Source organism: Acipenser ruthenus, chromosome 18 (assembly GCF_902713425.1).
Source record: "Acipenser ruthenus chromosome 18, fAciRut3.2 maternal haplotype, whole genome shotgun sequence".
In the NCBI taxonomy this organism is placed as follows: domain Eukaryota; kingdom Metazoa; phylum Chordata; class Actinopteri; order Acipenseriformes; family Acipenseridae; genus Acipenser; species Acipenser ruthenus.
In genome coordinates, this window is record NC_081206.1 from 10969287 (window position 1) to 10992369 (window position 23083).

At 40.3% G+C, this 23083-nt stretch overlaps 1 protein-coding gene across 1 annotated transcript; it reads right to left on the reverse strand.

The window, feature by feature from the left end:
• Nucleotides 1-15410: 15410 nt before the first annotated feature.
• On the reverse strand, nt 15411-21448 carry LOC117426952 (zona pellucida sperm-binding protein 3-like). The gene is made up of 9 exons (XM_058991200.1): nt 21020-21448; nt 20349-20461; nt 20015-20118; nt 17945-18122; nt 17716-17830; nt 17496-17587; nt 16669-16859; nt 15952-16089; nt 15411-15587 (listed from the first exon to the last, which is right to left on the reverse strand). The coding sequence occupies exons 1-9, from the start codon at nt 21401-21403 to the stop codon at nt 15457-15459; spliced, it is 1446 nt and encodes a 481-aa protein (XP_058847183.1). The 5' UTR covers nt 21404-21448; the 3' UTR covers nt 15411-15456.
• Nucleotides 21449-23083: the final 1635 nt, after the last annotated feature.

A 23083-nucleotide genomic window follows, 5' to 3' on the forward strand; every position in this document is an offset into this window, starting at 1 on the left:
AGAAAATTAAAGTTTTAAATATTTTTGAATTTGAAAGAATAGCACCAGATATTTTGCTAAAAAGTTAGATTTTCCATAATAACACACTGAAATGAATACCCATTGCAGATAACTGTGCTTTTAAAATATAAATGTTCACATATAGTCGTATTTCATAAATTATACCTAAAAATACTACTGTAAAATATAATTTACAAGATTTTCTACAATTGACATAGTCTGGTTCTTATTCTGTAGTGAATTTGTTGCTTGAATCCTCAAATTAACTGAGTAAAATATCCTCAAAATTTAGATTTTTACACACAGTTTTATTTTACAGCTTTTTTCCGCCATTTTGACTCATCTGCTGTCACTCAGCCATCCCACAATGCAACACTCAGTGCCAGGAGGGTGTAAGTGTGCTAGTTATGACCTCCTGGCACTAAGTTTACCTAGATTTTGCAGTTGTGTCTTTATTACTTTCTCACTTTATTCAGTGCAGTTTGTGATTTCAGTGAGGTCCTTTTGGTACTAGATAGATCTCATCAAGAGCTTTAATTTGATATATAATATGCCATTTTGACAAAAATGTCACTTAAAGCCCCTCTGGTTCTGAGCCCTCGATATGGTCAATACTGTTTCTTGTGATATAGCTAACTAGGCAGTCACCACTGCAGTGAGAAACACAGTGTTGCAGGGCTTGGACTGCTTCATTCACAAACTGAAAGTTTCACTCTCTAATGTGAAATTACTGTATTTACTCAAATTTAAGTTACCCCTGCATTCAAGTCACACCTCCAAATTTGAAGACCAAAAAAATAAAAAAATAAAATAATCACCTCTATTACAATTGAACTGGGAAAGTAAACATGTACAGTACGGTACTTCCAGTATTGAATGGCAGTCCTTGCAGTTTATGGTAGCTGGAAAAGGGTAGATTACCTTTAACTTTATTTCAGTTAGTTTTATTGTCCTCCTTTATTTAATTTGGCCATTGTGACATTCTGTCACGTTCACAAGCAAAAATAGCATTTATGATTCCATCTCCATCTTCTGACACACATCTCAGATGCCCCAAATATGTGTTCTGCTGCACAGTCCCTTTTCTTCAGCAAACAAGAGGACTTTTCTTATAAAAGCTGCATCATCAAATTTGCCTAAACTTTGCCGCGTAGCCATTTGAATATACCTGTACTGTATCAAGAATAATTGCTGTAGTGGTGGGCATTACTGTGTGCAGTAGCTCTTGTTCAAGCTTGCCAGAATAAATGACATACGCAAATATAAATTGCTCCCCTAACTGAAAAAACCTGAATCCAAGTCACGCTCGAATCCAGGTCACTCCTCCCAAATTTGAACTTTGGTCAAAAAGGTGTGTCTTAAATTTGAGTAAATCTGGTACATGAACTAATGTTGCTCACAGAGTAAAATCCTTTCCTTCACAGTCTGAGAGCTGTTGCTGGATGTGTGTCTGTGGGCAAACATACACCAGTTCCGGACTCACACAGTCTGGTGGAGAAAGCAGATCTGATCCCAAGGTAAAGCCAGCAGTGGATTCCATCAGACTTGACAGCAAAACAAAATCTTCCTGCTGCTTCAGCTTTGTAAAGAGGGGAAGAAAACACGACCTCCTGACAGAGGCACTACAGTCCTGAAGAGAGTGTCAACGCAAAGTCAAGTCTGAAGCATAGTTCTATATGTAACACTAGGACCGTGTGAAATGGAAGCTTTTTTTGTCTTTTTTAATTTAGAAAGCCCAATTATTTTACCGCTGGTTTTCTTCCCAATTTACAATGTCCAATTCTGTTTCTTCACCGCAGCAATCCCCACACCGCTCAGTAGAACTGAAGGTCCTCCGATCCCATGACCAAGCCAATTGTCTCTTTACACCAGGCAGCTTGACAGTGGACGTCAGCAAGCTATGGGATGCAAAAGTCCCTGTCGGTTTTGCCTCCCTAACCCACAGGCGCACCAGAGCCAATGAAATCCACAGTGAAGACCGGACACGAACCTGCATTTAAAACTCAACCTAGTCTGTGTAATTAGCAATACATCAACAATCTCCCCTTTACTACAGGATTACCTTCCCACATCAGGGCACACAATAAGAAAGCCTGCTGCAGAACAACATTTAGAACAAGAGCCCTCTTCAACCATATCCTATTACCAGAACTGTGACTGAAGGAGGAAACAGTGGAGAGGAGTCCGAGTCCAGGCCTCTTGAAGAGCACCACTCCCCATTTTGTTTACGCGGCGATTACTGTACCAGATATCATGTTTTCAAATAAAATTGGCCATTTGCGACATACATATATCCTCTGTTGTATCCTGGGACACTATCACCCTTCATTTAAATGTGCTTTATTTTGCTCTTATCTGCCCCCTATTTTACTGCATTTAATCCTGTACTTCAGAATATTGTAATCTGCCAACTGTTTAACCTGTAGTATTTTGTACTTAATCATATCCTGATGTAACTATCACTATTTAATCATATCCTGATGTAACTATCACTATTATCTGCTGTATTATTGAATTGTGGTTTGTCACACTTGAACAAAAATTATTGTATTTCTTGCTCTTATTGTATTACTTGTATTGTAACAGTTGAATGTATTTGTATTTGCTTGCGATTGTAAGTCGCCCTGGATAAGGGCATCTGCTAAGAAATAAATTATAATAATAATAATAATAACAAGTGGAGGTGTGCACCAGATATGATTTATGGAATTATTAGCTACAATCACCAAGAATACCCGAATAGAATAATGATTTCAGAAATGGGTAAGACAAGCTTCCATCTCACTAGTTTGGCCCACAGTCATCCTGAAATCTGAGGTCACTGGATGCACTTGTAACAATGGGCAGGCTAGTTTGATGTTAATACAGGCCAGAAGGCAGTATCCAGTCCAGACATGGATTGTGGGTACAAGCACAGAGCACATTTATTTTAGTAGTCAAATGCTTCAACCCATACAGTTCCATTTTATACGATGTCTCTGAGTCAGGTATTATTGAACCGGCTACAGTAATTTACTCATCCAAGGCACGTCTACACAGCGCTCAGCCTTCTTTGCAACTGAGAAACATTCAGCAACCCAGTAGATGGCGCTAAAGAAGTATCACCATTAGATATCACCAAAGTACAATACTCAAGTAGTAAAAGATCATTGTACCTGTAGCTTTACAATATTGACTCCCCCTGTTAAAAAGTGGGTGCCTTTGAACTATTCTGAAAGAAAGAAATGCAATAGAAAAGAAAATCCCTTCTTAGGTAGCAGAGCAGTTTGTTCACAGTCCAGTTGGTTTACATTCCCCAATGGGTTCTAAAGGATATAGCGGCAAGAAGTCTTGATTCAGAGATCACGCGGAATCTGTGCCGTCATTGTTATGGCACGTGTTTCCCGGGTAAACAAACATAGAAATAATCAGTTTAAATGTATAATACTTTTCATTGTTTTGTAATTTGATGTCAGTGTTATTGTAACTGACAGTGTACATTTTGCTTAATAATACCAATTACTGATAATATTTATCAATATTTAATCATTGTTTTGCTGGTCTCTTGAAGTTTGTATTAATGAGAAATGACTGTATATATAAACCTTAACATGCTTTCCATTATCCAGGATCTGTGCATGCGTTTGCTGTTAAGAATTGCAGATTTTGTCTTCTGTGTTCAAAGTGAATGTACTGCTCATGAAAGATGCTGGATTAGAGCAGGTATCACACACACACACACACACACACACACACACACACACACACACACACACACTCATGTTTGTATTGCTATCTTTGTGTGGACATTACATTGACTGACATATTAATGACTCCTAATTCCAAGACTATACATACACACACGTTTGTTTCTAGTGTTTATGAGGACTTTTCATTGGCTCCCCTAATGTGTACATTTCTTATTCTAAACTCCAGAGAGGCATGGATCACTATAATAAAGAAAATTTGGGTAAATAGTCCTGATTCTTTTCTAAAACTATTTTATGTTTTAAATGTATGTTTATACATTACAGGATAATGGCCTATGCCCTCATAAAGTAGGTTTTGTCTGGTTTTCTTAGCTTGGGGGAACATTTTTTTTTACCCTGTGCACTGTTTTTCTGCCCCTTATTGCAGGGAAAGTGGGAGCCCTATTAGTTCCATGATCAACAAGACCACGAGAACTCATACTGGCATTCAGCCGATTCACAGGACCTTCTCATGGATTTGAACCGGCGACACTCCCCGGCGTTGAGGCTTGTGGGGCTGCACTGGAGTCTGTGCTGGTGTGAAGACCCCTATCTGCAGCAGTGGCATCTGTCATAGCGCTCTTTTCTTCTCTCCAAGACCCCGAGACACCCCTGGAGAAGGACACAAGAGGAGAACTCATGAGGAACGCACAGAACTGCCCCCTTCTGTCAGCTTCAAACAGAAAGTTACAATACTAACTCTTTAAAGGGGTGATACTGTATATCACATCATTTTGTTAAGGAATTAAATTTGACTATCGGTGTATGGATTATTTGTTAATTATTATTAATACACACCCCTCTGTCGGGTTCTCTATCCCTAATACTGCTAATGCCACATTTTTCATTGACCTTATAACAGAGACAATGCTACTCCGAGTGGTTAAAGGAATCAGCTTTGAAGATATGCTGAATGAACTGAGGGCAGTTTGTTTCACACTATTCTCTAGTTTTCATTTGGAGACATATTAAAGAGATACTTCATAATGTGTTCTTTCAATCCTACTTCATTTGACAGGTCACTCATTTTACTTTATTAACCTGTAACAACTAGCTATCAAGCATGACCACAGAGCGCCTACATGTGAACCTGCTGTAGGACTCTAACAAGCATGACCACAGAGTGCCTACATGTGAACCTGCTGTAGGACTCTAACAAGCATGAGCACAGAGCGCCTTCATGTGAACCTGCTGTAGTACTCTAACAAGCATGACCACAGAGTGCCTACATGTGAACCTGCTGTAGGACTCTAACAAGCATGAGCACAGAGCGCCTACATGTGAACCTGCTGTAGGACTCTTGTGTGTTGTCTTTAAAAAAAAAACTGAAACATGTTCCAGCTTTCAGGAGTTTTTTCAGAAGCAGACTCCATGGTCATCGAATAAGCAGCTTCAAATGTCATGTTGGTTGCCCTGTCAGCCCCACCAGCTGTCTATATAATGGAGGAGCGTTGGAAAGTCGGAGTTGCATGAATTGAATGGAATGAGGAAGGCTGTTCAGGCCCGGCATGTAGGATTCTCCAGACAAGCTCAGAGCACCGCAGGTAAAGGCTGATACAGAATAATGATCAGAACTCAATACTGGAGCAACAGGACCACGCAGAATGAAAGGGGCTCCGTACAATAGTACGAGAAATGTGAAAAAGCAAAAAGAAGCTATCTGTGACAGATAATCAAATAAATTAAAGCTACAGTGCCACATTTGCTGTGCAGTACACAAGAGATCATTTTTGCTGTAGTCGTGATAAAACAACATATCAAATAGCAACCTAAATATTTTACTTTTCCTTAATTCTAACAAATAATAACATTAATAAAATAATCTGAATAGTGCAACAATTCTACACTGTTGGAGTATATGTTCTATTGTTTTGGCCAGGTTACAATATTCCAATCAATCAATCAATCAATCAATGTCTTTCTATATATTGCCTTTCATGGCAATGCCCCCCCAAAGCACTTTACTGGAAAAATAAATAAATAAATAAATAAATAAATACATACATACAAAGTACAATATCATACCTGAAATAAAAACAGGATTACAGACATCCCTATTACCAAAAGCTAGGCAGTGCTTTGCATTTCTCAGGAGAATGAGAGCCTCTCACAGTAGTTGCAAGTCTGATAAATATTTAGGGACAGCCTTGAAGATCAACAGAAGAATCCTAAAATGAACCTGATGTTTGAAAAGTATCCAATGCAAAGTTTCCAAGACAATGTCATATGTTCAGTTTGTTTTATACTTGCCAGTATTCTTGCAGCAGTAGCATTCTGGACCAGTTGCACTATTCAGATGATTTTATTAATGTTATTATTTGTTAGAATGAAACAAATGTACAATATTTCAGTTGCTATTTGATGTGTTATTTAATTGTGTTGTGTTGTGTACTGCGCAGCTAATGTGGCACTGTAGCTTTAATTGGAAGAGCAACGCGCACTGTGACGTTGCTGCTCACTGCTTGATTTAGGGGGTGCCTTTGGATGATCTTCAGATCGGGTTCAGATTAAGTGAATTTTTCACAAGACAACCCCACCCTGAACACGAAAAGATTTTGGGGTTCTAAACATTTTAATTAACCCCAACCCGATGGGGTCGACCCGATCTAGATGCGACAGACTGAACTTTTGTTTTTTAAATAAATCATTTTCAGCTTCAGCTTTTCACTTCTTAGGATGCATTTTTTAAACAAAAGTGCCCCACTGTGGTACAGGTTCAGTCAGCTCTGTTCTGATACAAGGATCCAATCCTGTCTGTTGTTTAGATCACTGTGTGTATGACCTGCAGTCTAGTCTATGCAATGCTGTCTTCAGGACACAAAAACATGATCAGCAATAATTGATTTCTTATACCAGGATGATCCAGTGGTAAAATCTGCTCTTATAAGAGGTTACCACTGTAAATGTACAACATAGTGTAGTGAAAGCATAGTAGAGCATATGCAAGCATGGTAAAGCACAGCTGGTAAAATGATGGTAAATTCTCAAAACCATTATAAATTATACATAAAATTAATATACAAAAGTGTTTTACAAGTGTAAAAATGACAATGGGACCTTCTCTTTCTCATAAAAAGCCTAGCTTTCAGGGTAACTCTTTTTCACTCCTGTTTATAGGTTGGTTCAGAGGACTGGGACCCTGTGGAAGTCGACCTGCTATTGGGAGAGCTACGAGACATCCCAGTGACACCTGAGAAGAAGGGAAAGAGCAGCAAAGTGTCTGGGAGAGATAAAGACCCTGGAAAAGGGGAGAACACGCAGCTGAAGAAAATGCCTCAAGGGCAATTCCAGCGTTATGGATGTGATATGTGCACACAAAATGTAACTTTGTAACCTTGCACCAGCACTCCCTTAATGCATTAAACAGACATTGTTGACTATATAGATGAAGAGCTTTTTAAACAAGTCCTGGTAAAATCTCCCAGTTCATAGTCTCTCTTTGTCCGAGCTGCCCATTGATAGGCACAGTGTGGATGTGACAGGAATGGATGAGCATTGCTGAAGCACTTCACTTGTTCTCAGAAGTCTGTGACTTGCTGGACTGCCAGACAAAACATATACTGTCATTTTGTAAGAAAAACCTAGCTGCTCCCCACAATCATATGAATGAATGTATCATATTAATATTATTTTAATGGCACAGCATTTGTGACTTTATCTGAAGTACAATCTGAAGTCATTCATTCAAATAATGTTTTAATAATAGTGTAAGAATGTTTGTCATTTAAGCCCCAATAAATCGACCTCCTATTGGAAGAGCTGCGAGACATCCCAGTGACATCTGAGAAGAAGGGAAAGAGCAGCAAAGTGTCTGGGGGAGGTGAAGACCCTGGAAAAGCGGAGAACACACAGCTGAAGAAAATGCCTCAAATGTCATTTAAGCCCCAAATAAATTGAAATCAAGACTGAATTATGATTAAAGGATATTAAATGTGCACATATGTATATATGCATATTAATCGATAAAACCAATACCAATCTTTTTCAAACATTATTAGAAAGCTTTCAATATATACTATCAAGCAAAACTGCAAAGTTTTTCTGTTTAGATAAAAAATACTGTAAATTTGAGTTTTTGCAAACAAAAGCAAGTATCAGCTAAGGGGAATGATGGAATACTTTGTCATGTGATTTCCATTACATGAGAGCAGCTTGTATTAACTTCATGCAAATACTGGACTCATCTTTTGCCCAGATCACATTAGATAATAGGGGTGGGGTCCGACCCAGACTGTAATATAGGAGCCTTCAGCGCTGTTCCTCCAGGCGAAGTGGATTTCCTATTGGCTCCGTGTTGATGGCTGAAGTGTCATGCTGGCTCCAGGGATCAGCCTATTTGCGGAGGATCATAGAATACAGCCGTGTACCAACTATAAAGACTAACTCTGAAAGTGAGTGATCTGCATCGCATTAGTATGGACACGGTTAAAACAATGTGGCACTGCAATGGTTAAAGTTTAGTGGACACCACCAGCAATTGAACTTGGTCGAAGGAATCACAGAATCAGTTGTACACCAAGTATGAAGCCAGTATCTCAAAGCATCAGGTCTTTATCATTCGGAAACCAAAAGGTCACATGACCCCAAAATGGCAGCCATCTTAGGTCACAGGTCAGAGTGAAGGATGTCGTTAGGTGAAGAAATCAAGAGAGCAAATGAAGACAAATCTTTTCCCTCCTTTTTTCAGGATGGAGTTGAAATTACTGAGCTAGAGGACCCATGCCTTTAGTTTTCATAACATTCATTGTGGTTAGACTCAATAATAAGCATACCTTCTCCAGAGTGGTGTCGGCATTCACAGGTTTGTTTTTCCCTTGATAAGAAAATGACAAAAAAAGAAAATGCTTTTATTCTCCAAAATATTTCAGATCTTCATCATTTTTGTGTTTGTTTTTGTAATCAAGACAACGGATGATGAAAACTGGACTCTGTACTTCAGAGTCAGAGCTGCCTGATGATGAAAACTGGACTCTCTGTACTTCAGAGTCAGAGCTGCCTTATGATGAAAACTGGACTCTCTGTACTTCAGAGTCAGAGCTGCCTGATGATGAAAACTGGACTCTGTACTTCAGAGTCAGAGCTGCCTGATGATGAAAACTGGACTCTGTACTTCAGAGTCAGAGCTGCCTGATGGCGAGTCCTGACAGTTTATTTGATTCACGATGAGCTCTATGAATACTGAAGATATGTATTAGTGGGGCCCACTTTAAATCTTCGACATACTTCTTCTTCTTCTTCGTCTTCTTCTTCTTTGGCACGCTACTCCTCTTACACCGTTTAAGCTACAAACGCCGTTCAAACTTTAAAACGTGTAGACCGGTCTGGAATAGTGTGCTTGTATATAACTTTTTTGATATATTTTATACTTTTTAAACTATTAAGCATTTGGTCCTTTTTTTGTCCATCTTCATTCATTCATTTTTTTTTTTTTTTTTTTTTTTTTTAATAATCTAGTCGTTGCCAAATAGTTTTTATTATTTTCTCCCCAATTTGAAATGCCCAATTATTTTTTAGGCTCAGTTCACCGCTACCACCCCTGTGCTGACTCGGGAGGGGCGAAGATGAACACACGCTGTCCTCCAAAGCGTGTGCCGTCAGCCGCCCGCTTCTTTACACACTGCGAACTCACCGTGCAGCCGCCTCAGAGCTACAGCGTCGGAGGACAACGCAACTCTGGGCAGCTTACAGGCAAGCCCGCAGGCGCCCGGCCAGACTACAGGGGTCGCTGCTGCGCGTTGAGCCGAGGACACCCTGGCCGACCTAACCCTCCCTCCCCCCGGGCGACACTCGGCCAATTGAGCGCTGCCCCCTAGGAGCTCCCGTCCACGGTCGGCTATGGAATAGCCTGGACTCGAAACGGCGATGTCCAGGCGAGTGCTTTTACTGGATGCGCCACTCGGGAGCCTATCTTCATTCATTTTAATGGGACTTTTTTCAACATTCTAAAGCTCCCCATTGTTTAAAAACTCCCAGACTTCCAACATTCTATTTACTGTAAATGATTTAACATTTGACACAAATCAGCTACTTTGACCACTTTCCCAACAAGTAAGACAAAAAGTTAGAGTATATGGAATCTTACTCTACATCTCTGCTATTCAAATCTGAAATCAAAACAGAAATAACTTTTACCAATCAAGAGGTACAGCTGTTTTAGTAACCGCATCAACTAAATTTTCTCTAACTTTTTATAAACAACTGAAATCTTGACCACTTTCCCAACAAGCTATACAAAAGTTAGAGGGTATGACATCTTCATCTACTTCTCTGCTATTCAAATATGAAATCAAAACATAAATAACTTTTACCAATCAAGAGGTACACCTGTTTTAGTAACTGCACCAACTACGTTTTCTGTGAACTTTTAGAAATAACTGCCGTTTTGACCACTTTCCCAACAAGTTAGACAAATACTTACTGGAAATGAAATCTGCCTCTACTTGTCAGCTATTCAAATGTGAAATCAAAACAGGGATGACATCTGCCAATCAAGAGGTACAGCTGTTTTAGTAACCGCATCAACATCTTTCAATTGGCTACTTCCCACTGTTGAATTAACTGTCATAGAACTTTGAGAAATTTCAAATTCTAGTTTATTATTATTATTATTATTATTATTATTATAGCTCAACTGACCGAGGAATCGCTTCGTGACGTCATACTGCAGGTATTTAACCAACTGTTGTTGCTCCAAAGAACCACTAGGTGTCATCAAAGAGACAGGTAGGGTTGTCAGCACAGAGAGCGCACGACACGGGCATTCAAATCGAAACATGTGGAAGACAGGAGACCTGAAGCCCTTTATGATTTACTTCTGCTATGAAGGGTTTGGTTGACTCGGTTTTCATATTGCTGTATTACTAGCAGGACAAACCTGGAGTTTTCTGCATATTGCTGTATTACTAGCGAGACGGAAACCTGGAGTTTTCATACTGCTGTATTACTAGCAGGACAAACCTGGAGTTTTCTGCATATTGCTCTATTACTGGCGAGACTGAAACCTGGAGTTTTCATACTGCTGTATTACTAGCAGGACAAACCTGGAGTTTTCTGCATATTGCTGTATTACTGGCGAGACTGAAACCTGGAGTTTTCATACTGCTGTATTACTAGCAGGACAAACCTGGAGTTTTCTGCATATTGCTCTATTACTGGCGAGACTGAAACCTGGAGTTTTCATACTGCTGTATTACTAGCAGGACAAACCTGGAGTTTTCTGCATATTGCATTACTGGCGAGACTGAAACTTGGAGTTTTTTTGGTTTTGGTTTTTTGCCTGCTGGATTGTTATGGAGTTGTCCTGCACGTGTATTTGAGGAGGACGGCTGACAACTGTAGCGGGACTTAACCAGTATTATGGAAGTTCCCATCGTTTCTTTTTTGCGAAAATGACTGTTTAGATCTATATCACTTTCTTTCTTACTTTGCTTGACTTTATTATAGCCTCTCGGTCATTATTACTGTTACATACCTTGATGCAAACTGCTTGTTTATTATCTGTATGTTGGTTGTTGGTTTAATGACTCGGAAAATATTGCCTGTTTGAAACCAGGTATATTTATGACCAGATTTAAAGAAAGTGTTTGATTATTTTTATTCTAATGTTTTTTTTTTCTCTCTCCATTTTAAAACTGTATTAACTGAGTTTCTTTGCATATGAATCAGTTAAACTGAATTGCTATTTGCACAACCTGTGATATGAATGTTTGTTGTATTAATGGTATAAAATTGGTTCTTTGCATATGAATCAGTTAAACTGAATGGCCATTTTCTCAATATGTGATATAGATGGTTTGTGAATGTTTGCTGTGTGTAAAGAACTGCATCCGAGGAATAACCATAGTTAATCCATTAGGAGGGCTCAATATAAGTAATTTAATTACCATTTAACTATAAAAAATCTTATTGGCTATTCAGTTTAATTGCCTGTGCTATGCTTAGGATAATGCGGAGACAATGTAAATTGAGAAATATACCATGGTATGTTTCTTAATAGATATGTTGTCAGTAATTGGGAACTAATTGAGTACTAAAGGTGTCAAGGAAGAATGCTCTTAAATGTGTGTTTTGTGTAGTGTAAAAAAGAAAATGAGTGACAGTACTGGTTATGGAATAAATGTTAATTGGTGTTTATTTAAAACCCTATTTTTAAGTTATCAAGAGTCAGTTGCAATTTTTATATTGTAGGGTCGCGTAGGTAGAAACTTGGTTTTGCTACAAGGTCCGAGTAACAAGTTGTTTTTTTTTTATTGGGAAGTTTATATATACTTTTCTGGCGCCCAAACTTTATTATTAGGCCAATTTCGTTACACGAACGACTTGTTGATTCAATTCCAGGTGCAAACAATGTTTATATAGCCACTCACTATAAAGTCAAGTTCAAGTTTCAGTTTCAGTTTGAGATTGAAATCGGGGCGCTGCAAGCAGCAGCATACAACCAGGAGAAAGGAGAGAAATGATCAATTCGGGTTGCCATCGGAAGCTGCATATGGATGAGTGAGGTGTGGGGAAAAAAACCAACTGATTGTACTTCCCGTTGTCCTCCTTGGTGTGGGTGGAGGGCTGGTTGCTGTTCCCCTGTGTGCTATAATAGGAATAAAATATAATCGGATAGAATTCCTTATTTTCTTTAAACATAAGGTGTTGTAGTCTGGCTATATTCTTTATACGGGGTATTTGAAGCAGGTTATCAACCCCCACCTGGCATCCTCGCCGGTGACATAAGCAGTATCCCCTGCCCGACTTAAGCCTGTACTTGTATCAAGGCCAGGTGCCATTTGCACCTAGTTTTAAAGTTCAATGAAGATGACAGCTATCTCTGGGGGACGTAAACAAACTAGAATGCAAACAAGGCCCTGATTACGCTGAGAGTGCAGAGGGCTGAACTACATTTAGACTGCACTAAACAAACTCTAAAGAGTAGAACTGAAAATGAGTGTAGGACTCTACAGCTTTCATACATTAGAATTACAGAAAAGTTTAGCAGCAGCGACATCTAGTGCTCAGCCCCATAATAATTGTGTTCAAACTAATCTTAAAATGTTCTCAGGGAATAGACTAGCATATTAATGGCGATATAACCATTGCTTTAAAATGTTATTACCATTGTCACTGGTCTACCTTTTATTAGTATTACTTTGGATGTGTGTATGTTTTCTCTTTGTTTACTAGCAGCCCCCCATCCCATTTCTCGGAGCGTCCATTTCTCAAGGAAGAAATAAACAGTGGTCGTTATTCCGCTATTTTGGCCCCAAAACTGCCTTTGGTGTCTTTTGTCCGCCGCCACCCCAATATGTAGAAACGTTCGTTTGCCCGTTTGGCAGGGCACCTAAAAATGCAATCCTGTAAGCAGCTAGAGAATAGTGTGTGTGTGCGCGTATACAGTGGTCGTCCAAAGTTTAAAAAACCCTCATCTATGGAATTGTAACACCCTAAAATGAATGTTGAATATATGTATATAGTACATTCCTACAGACACCCCTATTTATTTATGGCAACTATAGATGGTACATATTCTTCTGATTTCTAATAGAAAAGAAAAAAAAGTTCCAAAACAAACAACTGTCAGTTCAGCATGTTACAGTTCCGCCCTGCTTTGTTTGTGTTGTGTTCTTGTATCCCTGAATAACTATATTATCAAAGAAACAAGAAATCACCATTGAATGTGTGTAACACAAGTATACATTGGGATACCTTTGACAAACAACTGTGGATATTGGCAAATTGCAATATACGCTGAGCCCTTCAGGGTGGAAGACTCATTCAAATAAAGATATGAATGCATAATAATAATAATAATAATAATAATAATACAAGCTTCTGTTCGGGGAATGGGGAAGAGCTGCCAGTCTTACGCTGTCACTGGAAGAATTGAATCAAGCCTTTGATAATTCAAAAAGCGGATGTAAATATCTCTGATGTATTTGTAAGGGTGTTTTGAAAGGCCCTTTTATTAGACATAGTGTACATACCCTGATTAGCAGTAGTACTAGAAATAATAAAAACTACGTGCCAAGCAAGTACATAAAGGGGAATTAGGGCCTATCTGATTACAACATTCATTTCAAACAACAAAAGCGAACTCACTCTGGATAAAAGCGCCATGCTAGAAATAAAACGTTGTATCCCTACTGAACCCACTAGGGCAGAGAAGCAAGGACAACAATATAAAGTTAAACTCTTTATTTAAAAAATAAAAACAAAATATACATTTTAAAAAAAATTCCAAACACATCATGTCCTTGTGTTGGTCCCCAATCCCGGTAATCATATACAAATATATTATAGTGATATAGATTAACTATCACTACAATATATATCAAGACAGGTGCTGAACATCATTCTGCAACCAGTGAACAAAAAAAAAACAAAAAAAAAAAACAACGATATTTAGTCCAACTACATAAACAATGCTCGTAGAAACACGCTTTTATTGCATGGAGGTTTTACTGATCGTATTTACCAGTCTAATTATGATGGCGCTGTATGGGAACAGCGAAAACAAACAAACAAACTATAGTCTACTGCAATCAGAAAACCCGTGGTGAACCCCGCTCTGACTCGTGTCAGAGTTGCTGGTAAGTGACGCTATTATGAACTTTGCAGTCTTCTGGGAATTGTAGTTCGGCACGGTGATGTTGTATAACTGTTATGGTCAGTGCTGTAATGTCCGTCGCCGGAATATCGGTGCAGTTTTGGCTCCGCTGTTATGTCATGTAACCATACAATGCCATCACAGCTAATTACCCCTGTCTTATTTTCTATGAGATACATTTGAGTAGCACGGTATTCAGGAAGGGGTTTAGCACAGCTATCAGTAGCATGATTGAAAGACTTGTGTTCAAACCCAGTGAATACCAGAAAGGTTGGAAAACTTTACTGTATTTCTGTGCAGTATTGTTTTAGACGTATCAGTAAATAGCTTTGCCATCCGATTAGGAGCCAGGGACTGCTTCAAGTTTAGTTATTACTTGAGCAAATGAGACAAGTTTCTGTTTTGACACACTGTCCTTGTCATGACAGACTGGAGTTTTTCTTTGGGGGGGGGGGGGGGGGGGGGGGTGGCAGGGAGAACCCCCCCCCCCCCCCCACCACTTACATTGACACAGACATCACTGAATTGTTGCAAGGATAGGTAAACAAATGGTGAAAGCCACAATTGGGATTTCATATTTCGTGACTAACCCTCAGGACATGCTCCATTTTAAAAGCAGACAGCTGGAGTTAGCCACAACACTTTGGTCTACTGCAGTACTGGATTTATCTTACTTTGCTGGATCACATGTGCCTTTGATCAAGTAGGACTGCCTGAACAGTGGAGGAAGCCACGGCAACCACTTAGTGTTATTTAAGAAGGCAGGGCAGTTAAAGGAACTTAACTAACCTTTATATTGTAGTACCAATTGCTGGTTTCATGAACTACAAATAAGGAGTCTAGTGTATTTAAATTACAGCACTTCTAGTCTGTTCAGTTTAATGTTCAGTTACACCCTCTACTGGTCTTAAGAACCAAAGATTGAAGTCATATAGGGCAACAGTATAGCACTGAGTGTATAGTTCCACAAATACATTGCGTTATAGAAGAGATGTCACCTTGTGCAGATTTAGATGAAAGGACTTATCTCCACCAAGCATCTATTATGCAACACGCAGCTCCTATAAAAACACATGACCGAGCAACAATAGCTTTGACAAGGCTTTTATTATTCAAAACCCCAAGATGTACACATTAGGAAGACACGGCGAGCAGTTTGTCACTAGACTGGGAGCACCTCTTCAGGAACACAGCCAACAGGATAGCGCAAGACAGAGCCAGAGCCACAGCAGAGACTGCCAGCACAGGGACAGGGGAGCCAGAGTCTGAGACAGGAGACAGAGGGGTTAACAGGACAGTGCAGGAGGGAAGCTACACCCATTGAAGACTCAGGAGTAGCAACTCTGCAGAGCATCACCATCTACTCACTCATGTACAGAAACATATGGGGGTTTACATTGGGACTGGGCAACATTCTGGCCCGATGCTGAACCAGCTATAGCTTACTGTATACACTACTTACAGGAGTAATGGAACAGTAGATGACAATGCAAACTACAAGTACCAAAACTAAGTCTTTCATTTGAAAGATGTACAACTTAACTCAAGGTAAAATACAGATAAAGCAGGCTAACCCTCCATTGACAGCAAGCTGGTTCAGAACTCAGTAGCATTGAGAGCTGCACTTACCCTGCACTTCTTCCACAAACTGCAGGGGGTGGTACAGGGACTCCTTACTGAGCACGACAGCATGGTCTCCAACTACATGAACCACGGTCAGGGGGCCAATGGTGATCTCCTTTACATGCACTTGGGGGTCCTGGCCAGCTACACAGAGGGAGAGAGACAGGAGGGCAAGGTTAGGTTCATTGCTGAAGCCAAGTAATGCACTGGTAATTGAGCTACTCCACAATGCAACTCCATTGAAGGGGAGCACATGGTCAAACTCTCCACAGTAAAAGGAGGACAAAATTAGGTTAGAAATGCTTTAGCCCTAGCCAAGCCACTGGTGCCCATTTTCTTCCATTTAACAGAACGCATCTCATTTCCAGTTCAGCACATGCAGATGTGAAAGACTAACACATTGTAGCTGCTTCCTGGTATGTGATCCCTTCATGTGTTTAAACTCACACAAAAGGTCAAGCTGCAATCAGACCAATTGGCCTACTGCAAAGGTCAGTCAATGTTAATGGTAACCAGTTGAATTTGAAGCAGTGGTTAGAACTCTTAACCCTTTACTGCCCTGGGTATGTTCCCATACTTTCTCAAAGTCAAATATTGGACACTGGGCAGTAAAGGGTTAAGACTAAATTAAATTGGAGTTCCCAAGTGACAGTATTTGTGCAGCTTGGTTAGAGTTCCAGTCCTATGAAGAGGCCTCGCTCAGGCTGGGTGTTCAGACAGTACCTGGATCAAGAGAAGCTGCTCTCTTGTGCAGCCACTTTCCACGCCAGTCAGGCTGGTTGATCCCAGCAGGAATCCCCAAGCGGCCCACCTGCTTGGGAGGAGGAGGGTCTGCGAGGAACCGGGGTGTCACGGAGCAGGAGCCAGCATCACAGCACCCACACACTGCAGAGGAGCCGTCCTCAGAGACCCACCTCGAGAAAAGGAATGCGCAGCAGGAGGATAGGTAAGAGAGCCAGCTAGTATACAAAGGACTGTGCAGAGCTACAGATCTGCAGAACCTCCACTGTCCCAACACTCAAGGATCATACATTTTAACCAGTGCACACACAGGGAGGATCCAATATTTCTACAAGAGGATATTGAATAGCCAAACTTAAAATGAAAATCTTTGCAGGAGTATGAAATGAGTCATACAGGATTAGAACATAGGGCACGGAATAACCTAGCTCCTTAAATAAATACCCACATACCACAAAATCAGTGTGAACAAAGACTTGCATACAACATTAGAAGCACCAAATATGGGTTGCCCACAAATTACATCAATTTACTCCAGGCCGAGACTGTCGGAAGGAGGGTGGCAGAACTTGTACTTGGAGGCGAGCTGCAACTGTGCCAGAGGTAAGCTTCCAGGACTGCAGTTTGCAATGGCAAAGTTCATCCCACATGTGCTTATCAAAACTGGAGATGCTGGGATTCCTCGCTTAGGTAGATGGGTCTGCTACAGCCAATCACAAACTAGCATGGTGGAATAAGGGGACAGGGTCTGGATTTAAAGGCTAATCTGTTCAGCAGAGGATCTGATCACTTGCACTGCAAGAGCTTACCTGTAGGTTTGCTTCTGGTAGGAGCAGGCCTTGTTGGCTGCATCAGCTGGTTTGTCAGCATTGACTGCTCTCAGTGTGCAAGTCATGTAGATCTGAAACAAGAGGGGAACAGTCATAATGGGAATGTAGTCAAACACCAGACAGCAAAGCAATGCACCAGAAGGCAACACTGGTCATTGTAGATTTGATTAAAAAGGACCCAGGTCTAGCCAAGCCTTACCATGCTCCTGGAATCCCCCTGGAACTTGAACGCAGTGATGTCAAAGCGCAGCTTGTTCAGAGCAGGTCTGGTGAATGAAGAGGAGGAGTCTGGAGACTTGCTATCCATCAGGCAGCTGGGAGACAGGCATGAGGAGAAGGTTACACCTCCAACACACAGCATTGAAACAGGTTCAATAAAAGCAGAGTGCAGCACGAGCCTGTGTGTTTGAAGGAACTCCAGTTCTCACCCAAGCTTGTCCACGATGGCGTATCTGGGCTCAGAGTCCTTGTTGTCGCTCAGGGTCGCAATGCAGCTGTCAACGTAGAGCCGCAGCGGCACGTGATTGTCGACAGCAACAGAAGCCTCAATGTGAAGGATGTCACCCAGGTAGATGACATTGGAGACTCTGGGACCACTCCAGTTATCTGGAACAGGAAGCAAGGAGACATAACACACGATACAAGAACCTCTACTACAGGAAAGAAAGCACTAGCAAATCCTTAATATAGGACCACTCAATTTCTGGCAGATGAATCATGCACTGGCAATAAACAGCTGAATGAACCCTCCATGCCAGAGGAGGGCCCTTCCACTGCAGGTTTAACAGACAAAAACTACTCCAGGGTCTAGATAAAGTTTTAAACCCCCCCCCCCCCAAACTAAGATAATCCACCCCACCAGTAGTATAAGGCCCAACTTCATCCACTCCTACTCCATGTCTGTCATGAAGTACTTTTGGGTAAAAAAGTGACAGTTTACTTGTCTTCAGTTAAGGCAGACTATTCAATACAATGTCTGAACACACATGAAATGAAGATAGGGCAGGGGTGTCCAACGTTGACCCTTCCAGTCCTGGTCTTCATTCCAGCTCTGTTCTAAATAGTTTAAATCTCCACGCAGACGTAGCTTATATCATTTTACACGTTAAACCTGGAATAGAATGGCCCTCCAGGACAGAGATTGGACACCCCGGGATAAGGGCAAGTCATGATATTTTTTGCAACAATTTATATCGCCCATAACCCAATGAAGCAGCACCGAACTGACACGTAACAGGCCCTGCTGAGGCTTAACTTCACATCATGGTTTCATGTTGATAAACATTTGTACACTGGTAAAGCATAACTGGCTTTCAGCACAAATATTGTTTGTAAAATATCACTAACATTAATGTAGAAAGGGAAGTTTTTTGTACACACATTGCAAGAAGAAAATATAGCAAACTAGCAATATCACCTCAACATGTTTAAAACCAGTGAGACAAGTACTATACTGCAGTATATGCACTGCATGGGGAAGGGATATGTTCCCATGGCGTTGTGTAAAATAATGGTAGTTGCACAGAGTTAACTTCTAAAAAGGATAGGCGGTTTATTTTAGTAAACAGTTATACAAGCAGTGATGTGCAACTCTATACAACACACAAAAACCTAGTTTGACTCACTCAATGGCAGATCCACCACACAAGTGAAGAAAACTAATGCTTCCAGGCAACATTACTAATTTTGTTTTGTTGTATTAATAAATTTCATGGCACTTTACGTTAAATGTCCTCTAATAAAACAAATCTTTAAAGACTATTTCACAGTAATTGCAACATGTGTATTTATATTCATGTGCTGTGACTTGAACTGCCAGCTGTCTTGATGCTCAAATAAAACATTTGATAGATTAGAAGAATAACATTTCAGCCCATAAATCATAATATCCATATGATAACACTATGCAACACAATTGTTGTTCCTGGGTAGTAAGTGTTATTTCCCCAACTGCTTATGCCTCAAAAGTATAGAAAATGGCTATTGCCCACAAACTTTGCTTCTTGAAGCCATCTCAGAAAAATGCAGATATGTATCCACTTAGGCAGCTGGAACTAAACTGGTGGGCTTAAGGCCCCTTTATTTATACTACTATTTATATTACTGGAAAGTTCTAGAAGTTACTCCAAGTTTACTCAGCACCGAGTATCTGGAAAATAGGTAAATTTCAAAATATCACTGTCCTGGTCACAAAAGCAAAGATTGTGGGGAATAGCCATTTTCTATACTTGAGGCATAAGCAATTAGGAAATAACACTTACTACCCAGGAACAAACAAAAAAAATGTTACAGTGTAATCAATAGCTGAAAATATTAATCATCCAGCCCTATAGGGTTGGAAGTCACACAGCATCCCGCAATTATAAATTCTGGGAGGAGAGGTTAAAGACCATTTGAAGATTAAACTTCAGCATCCAATACAAGGGAAACTGGTCTTAATGTTCAAAGACAAGCGCCAGGTTCTGATTAAACCCCAACCCCAGTCCATTCCTTCATACCATTCATGAGCAGCAAGGAGAAGTCCAGGATTTGCTCTGTAGAGGCTGTTGAAGTGAAGGGCACCCAGGTTGGTTTTATGGGGCTGCTGCTGACATTCCACCTTCTGAAAGAAATAAAAACCACATCCTTGTAAGGGATATCATGCATCACTGGCATCCTATTTAAGATAACACAGGAATACAAGAAATGTTGGCTTCAATAGAATTGCCCAAATCTTATACTAAAGCAGCAGAGACTTGAACCCTGGTACAAGCGAGTGACCAGCAGCAAAGTGATTTAGTGTGAAGTTTACAGATATGGCCCCTCAGGTCCCCCGTTTGCTTGGTACAGTACCTCGGGTATCGGCATTCGAGGAGAATATCAGCCATATTAACCCTGGTGATGATGCCAACGCTGGCAGGCTTGTAATAGAGATGGTTTGTGTAGCTCAGGAAGTCTGGGAATACCTACGGAAAGTTGAAGGAACCCCTTTAATTTTTTTAATAAAATAAATAAAGTGAAGTTGTCTTGTGCTTTAATCCCTTCACAGTACACAAGGAATGGGGCAGTTCAAACAGTTCCTTGTTACATTTAAGTGCAACTCTAGTATCAAGGAGGAATCTGACCATTTGGAATGACCAGCTCTAAAATTTAGTAAAATAGTAGTTTAATTTAGTTGAATAGGCCACACATGCAAGTCATTTAAAAAACAACAAGAACACATGACCACAGATGTTAACAAGCATGAAACTTGAGAAGTTGTTTAAGATGCTTAATCATAGCACAAAGTGGTCCAACATTTTCACACGGACTTTATATGACCTATTACTGACCGAAAACGTAAATTCTCACAGCCTCTCATCATGCAGACTGGTACATACAGCCAATACAAACCTAAGTGTTGTAAATGTGCGCACTACTGTATTGGAGAACGTCACACAAGTGCAAGCAATAAGGAAAGCTGGGCGAGACAGTTTACGTTATTGGCTACCGCAGTTACAAATGCGATCGACACGCAGGGTTACCTGGAAAGTACTGCCGCAGTCCTGGAGCTGGATGCTGAACAAAACCGTGTTAGCGACGCTGTCGGAGGAGGCAGCAGAGCAGCCCGCGGACCAGACGCTCAAATCGGCGCTACTCACCAGGTAGCCGATCCCAAACAAGTCCCGGTTCACCGTCACGACCATGGCGTCTTTCCTGCAGTCCAGGGTGACCGAATTCAACAGCGACAGGTCAGCTCTCTGCACGGAGAGAGGGGTGGGCTTCGCCTGAAATACCGCTCTCGGCGCGGTAAACAGCACGGGGTTATAAACCAGCTGATCCGACCAGCTCCATCCGAAACCGCCGTGGAGCTGCACAAGTAAAATCAAAGCGAGCGAAAGCGCTGTCTGAACACCGCGCGTCCCCATTGTAGACTCTTCAGCTCAGAATCAAACACTGCAGCTGCATACCGATAAACGCGTAGCCAGCACCTTTATACTCCCCGGAATTAATTAACGTGTTAAACCTGGTTGGGTAATTAAACAATTATACACGGACAAGCATTCGGTTACATGAGATCAAGTTTTCAGAAAACGAATGTAGAGCCTATTCGGAAAACTGACCTGTGTTTACATGACTTGGAAAAGATAATCCAATTACAATTCTGATAAAATCAACTGGGTAGCCTACATGGATTTATTTTTCCCCCCCGAAACGTAGAGCATTTGCGCATACGCAGTAGCGAGCGGGATGGGAGCAGAAAGGGCTCGGTTCAGTCTGCAGTAAGACTGAGGCGTGAGTTATCAGGTATTTTAGATTTAGTGAAGATGCGAATTCGAGTGCTGTGTTCAACAGATTATTATCCTGTACATCTCTTGTTCTAAGCGCGTGCAAACTGTCCCCCTTGCAACAGCGCATCCCTTTCTTCATATAAGATACTGTGCTTTCTACAGTACTGTACATATGCAATGCATTTTACCCAGCTAGAATTCGTTTTCTACTCCAACGGTATAAGCAACTTCTGTGTGAACAACTGTAGTTGTTATAATGGAGTTTTCTTCTCATCAATTACTTTATTTAAATGAATAATATAACTGCATCCGTAACTAAACAATTGGATCAGTGTAAACTGATCGGTGACTGAAATCTGACATTCATTTATAATTATGGTATTATTATTATTATTATTATTATTATTATTATTATTATTATTATTATTATTATTATTATTATTTATGTTTCAGAAAAATAAATACAACACAATAGAAAAGCATCCCTCGGACTACATGTTATTATATAATCCGGACGCATTAAGCGCTTCCCACTATGAGGCACTATAGCCTGCTTTTTATTACCGCCCTTGTATTACACAAGACGCCGTTCTATAACTTGCCAAGCAAAACTGATACAAAATAGTTCTACGTTCCTTTCCATGCGTGCATTGCTGCTTTTAAGTATTGTTATGTTACTGTTTTAATATCAAAACATTAAGTTGTTGGGGTATTTACAAAAAGTATACCCAGAGGGACTAACGGGGTAGTGTCATTTTCAGTTACGCGGTACAAAGTGGTAGACAGCCACTTGCCTTGATCGCGCATGCCTAAACTTCTGCCAAAAACGCTGATTCAAATCTGGTAGGTTATGCTTTTTTCGCTCTTTTAAATCTTTTAAAATTTATTTTATCATATGTTCCCACCATTAAGAAAACAGTATGCAAATATTTATCATATGCAAGACATTGGGTCTTGTTCATTTTTTACTTCTGGAACTTTGCGGTGGACTTTTCATTTTGTCTTGTTCGTAGTGAATTTATTTTATTGTCTTTAGAGAAATTCGTTGTCTGTTTCCAGTTTAAGTTTGCAAAAAATAATGCATAATTAATGTTTGACAATAAGAAAACACCCATCAGATCTTTATTGCATCTGTACCAAAATCTGACAATGTGCCACTTTCTGACATTCCACTGGCCAAGTTTTGGTATGTGTACCACCATTATTTATTTTCTTAGCAGACGCCCTTATCCAGGGCGACTTACAATTGTTACAAGATATAGCAGAACTAAAATAATGTAATGTAATTAACATGACTTATTTTCAAACTAATATCAT

Coding starts and splice junctions, on each gene's coding strand:
- LOC117426952 (XM_058991200.1), bottom strand. CDS start 21,403: ATGGGGACGCGCGGTGTTCAGACAGCGCTTTCGCTCGCTTTGATTTTA. Junction 20,462..21,019: donor ACTGCGGCAGTACTTTCCAG/GTAACCCTGCGT, acceptor AACTTTCCGTAG/GTATTCCCAGACTTCCTGAG. Junction 15,588..15,951: donor GTTTGTGGAAGAAGTGCAGG/GTAAGTGCAGCT, acceptor CTCCTGTCTCAG/ACTCTGGCTCCCCTGTCCCT.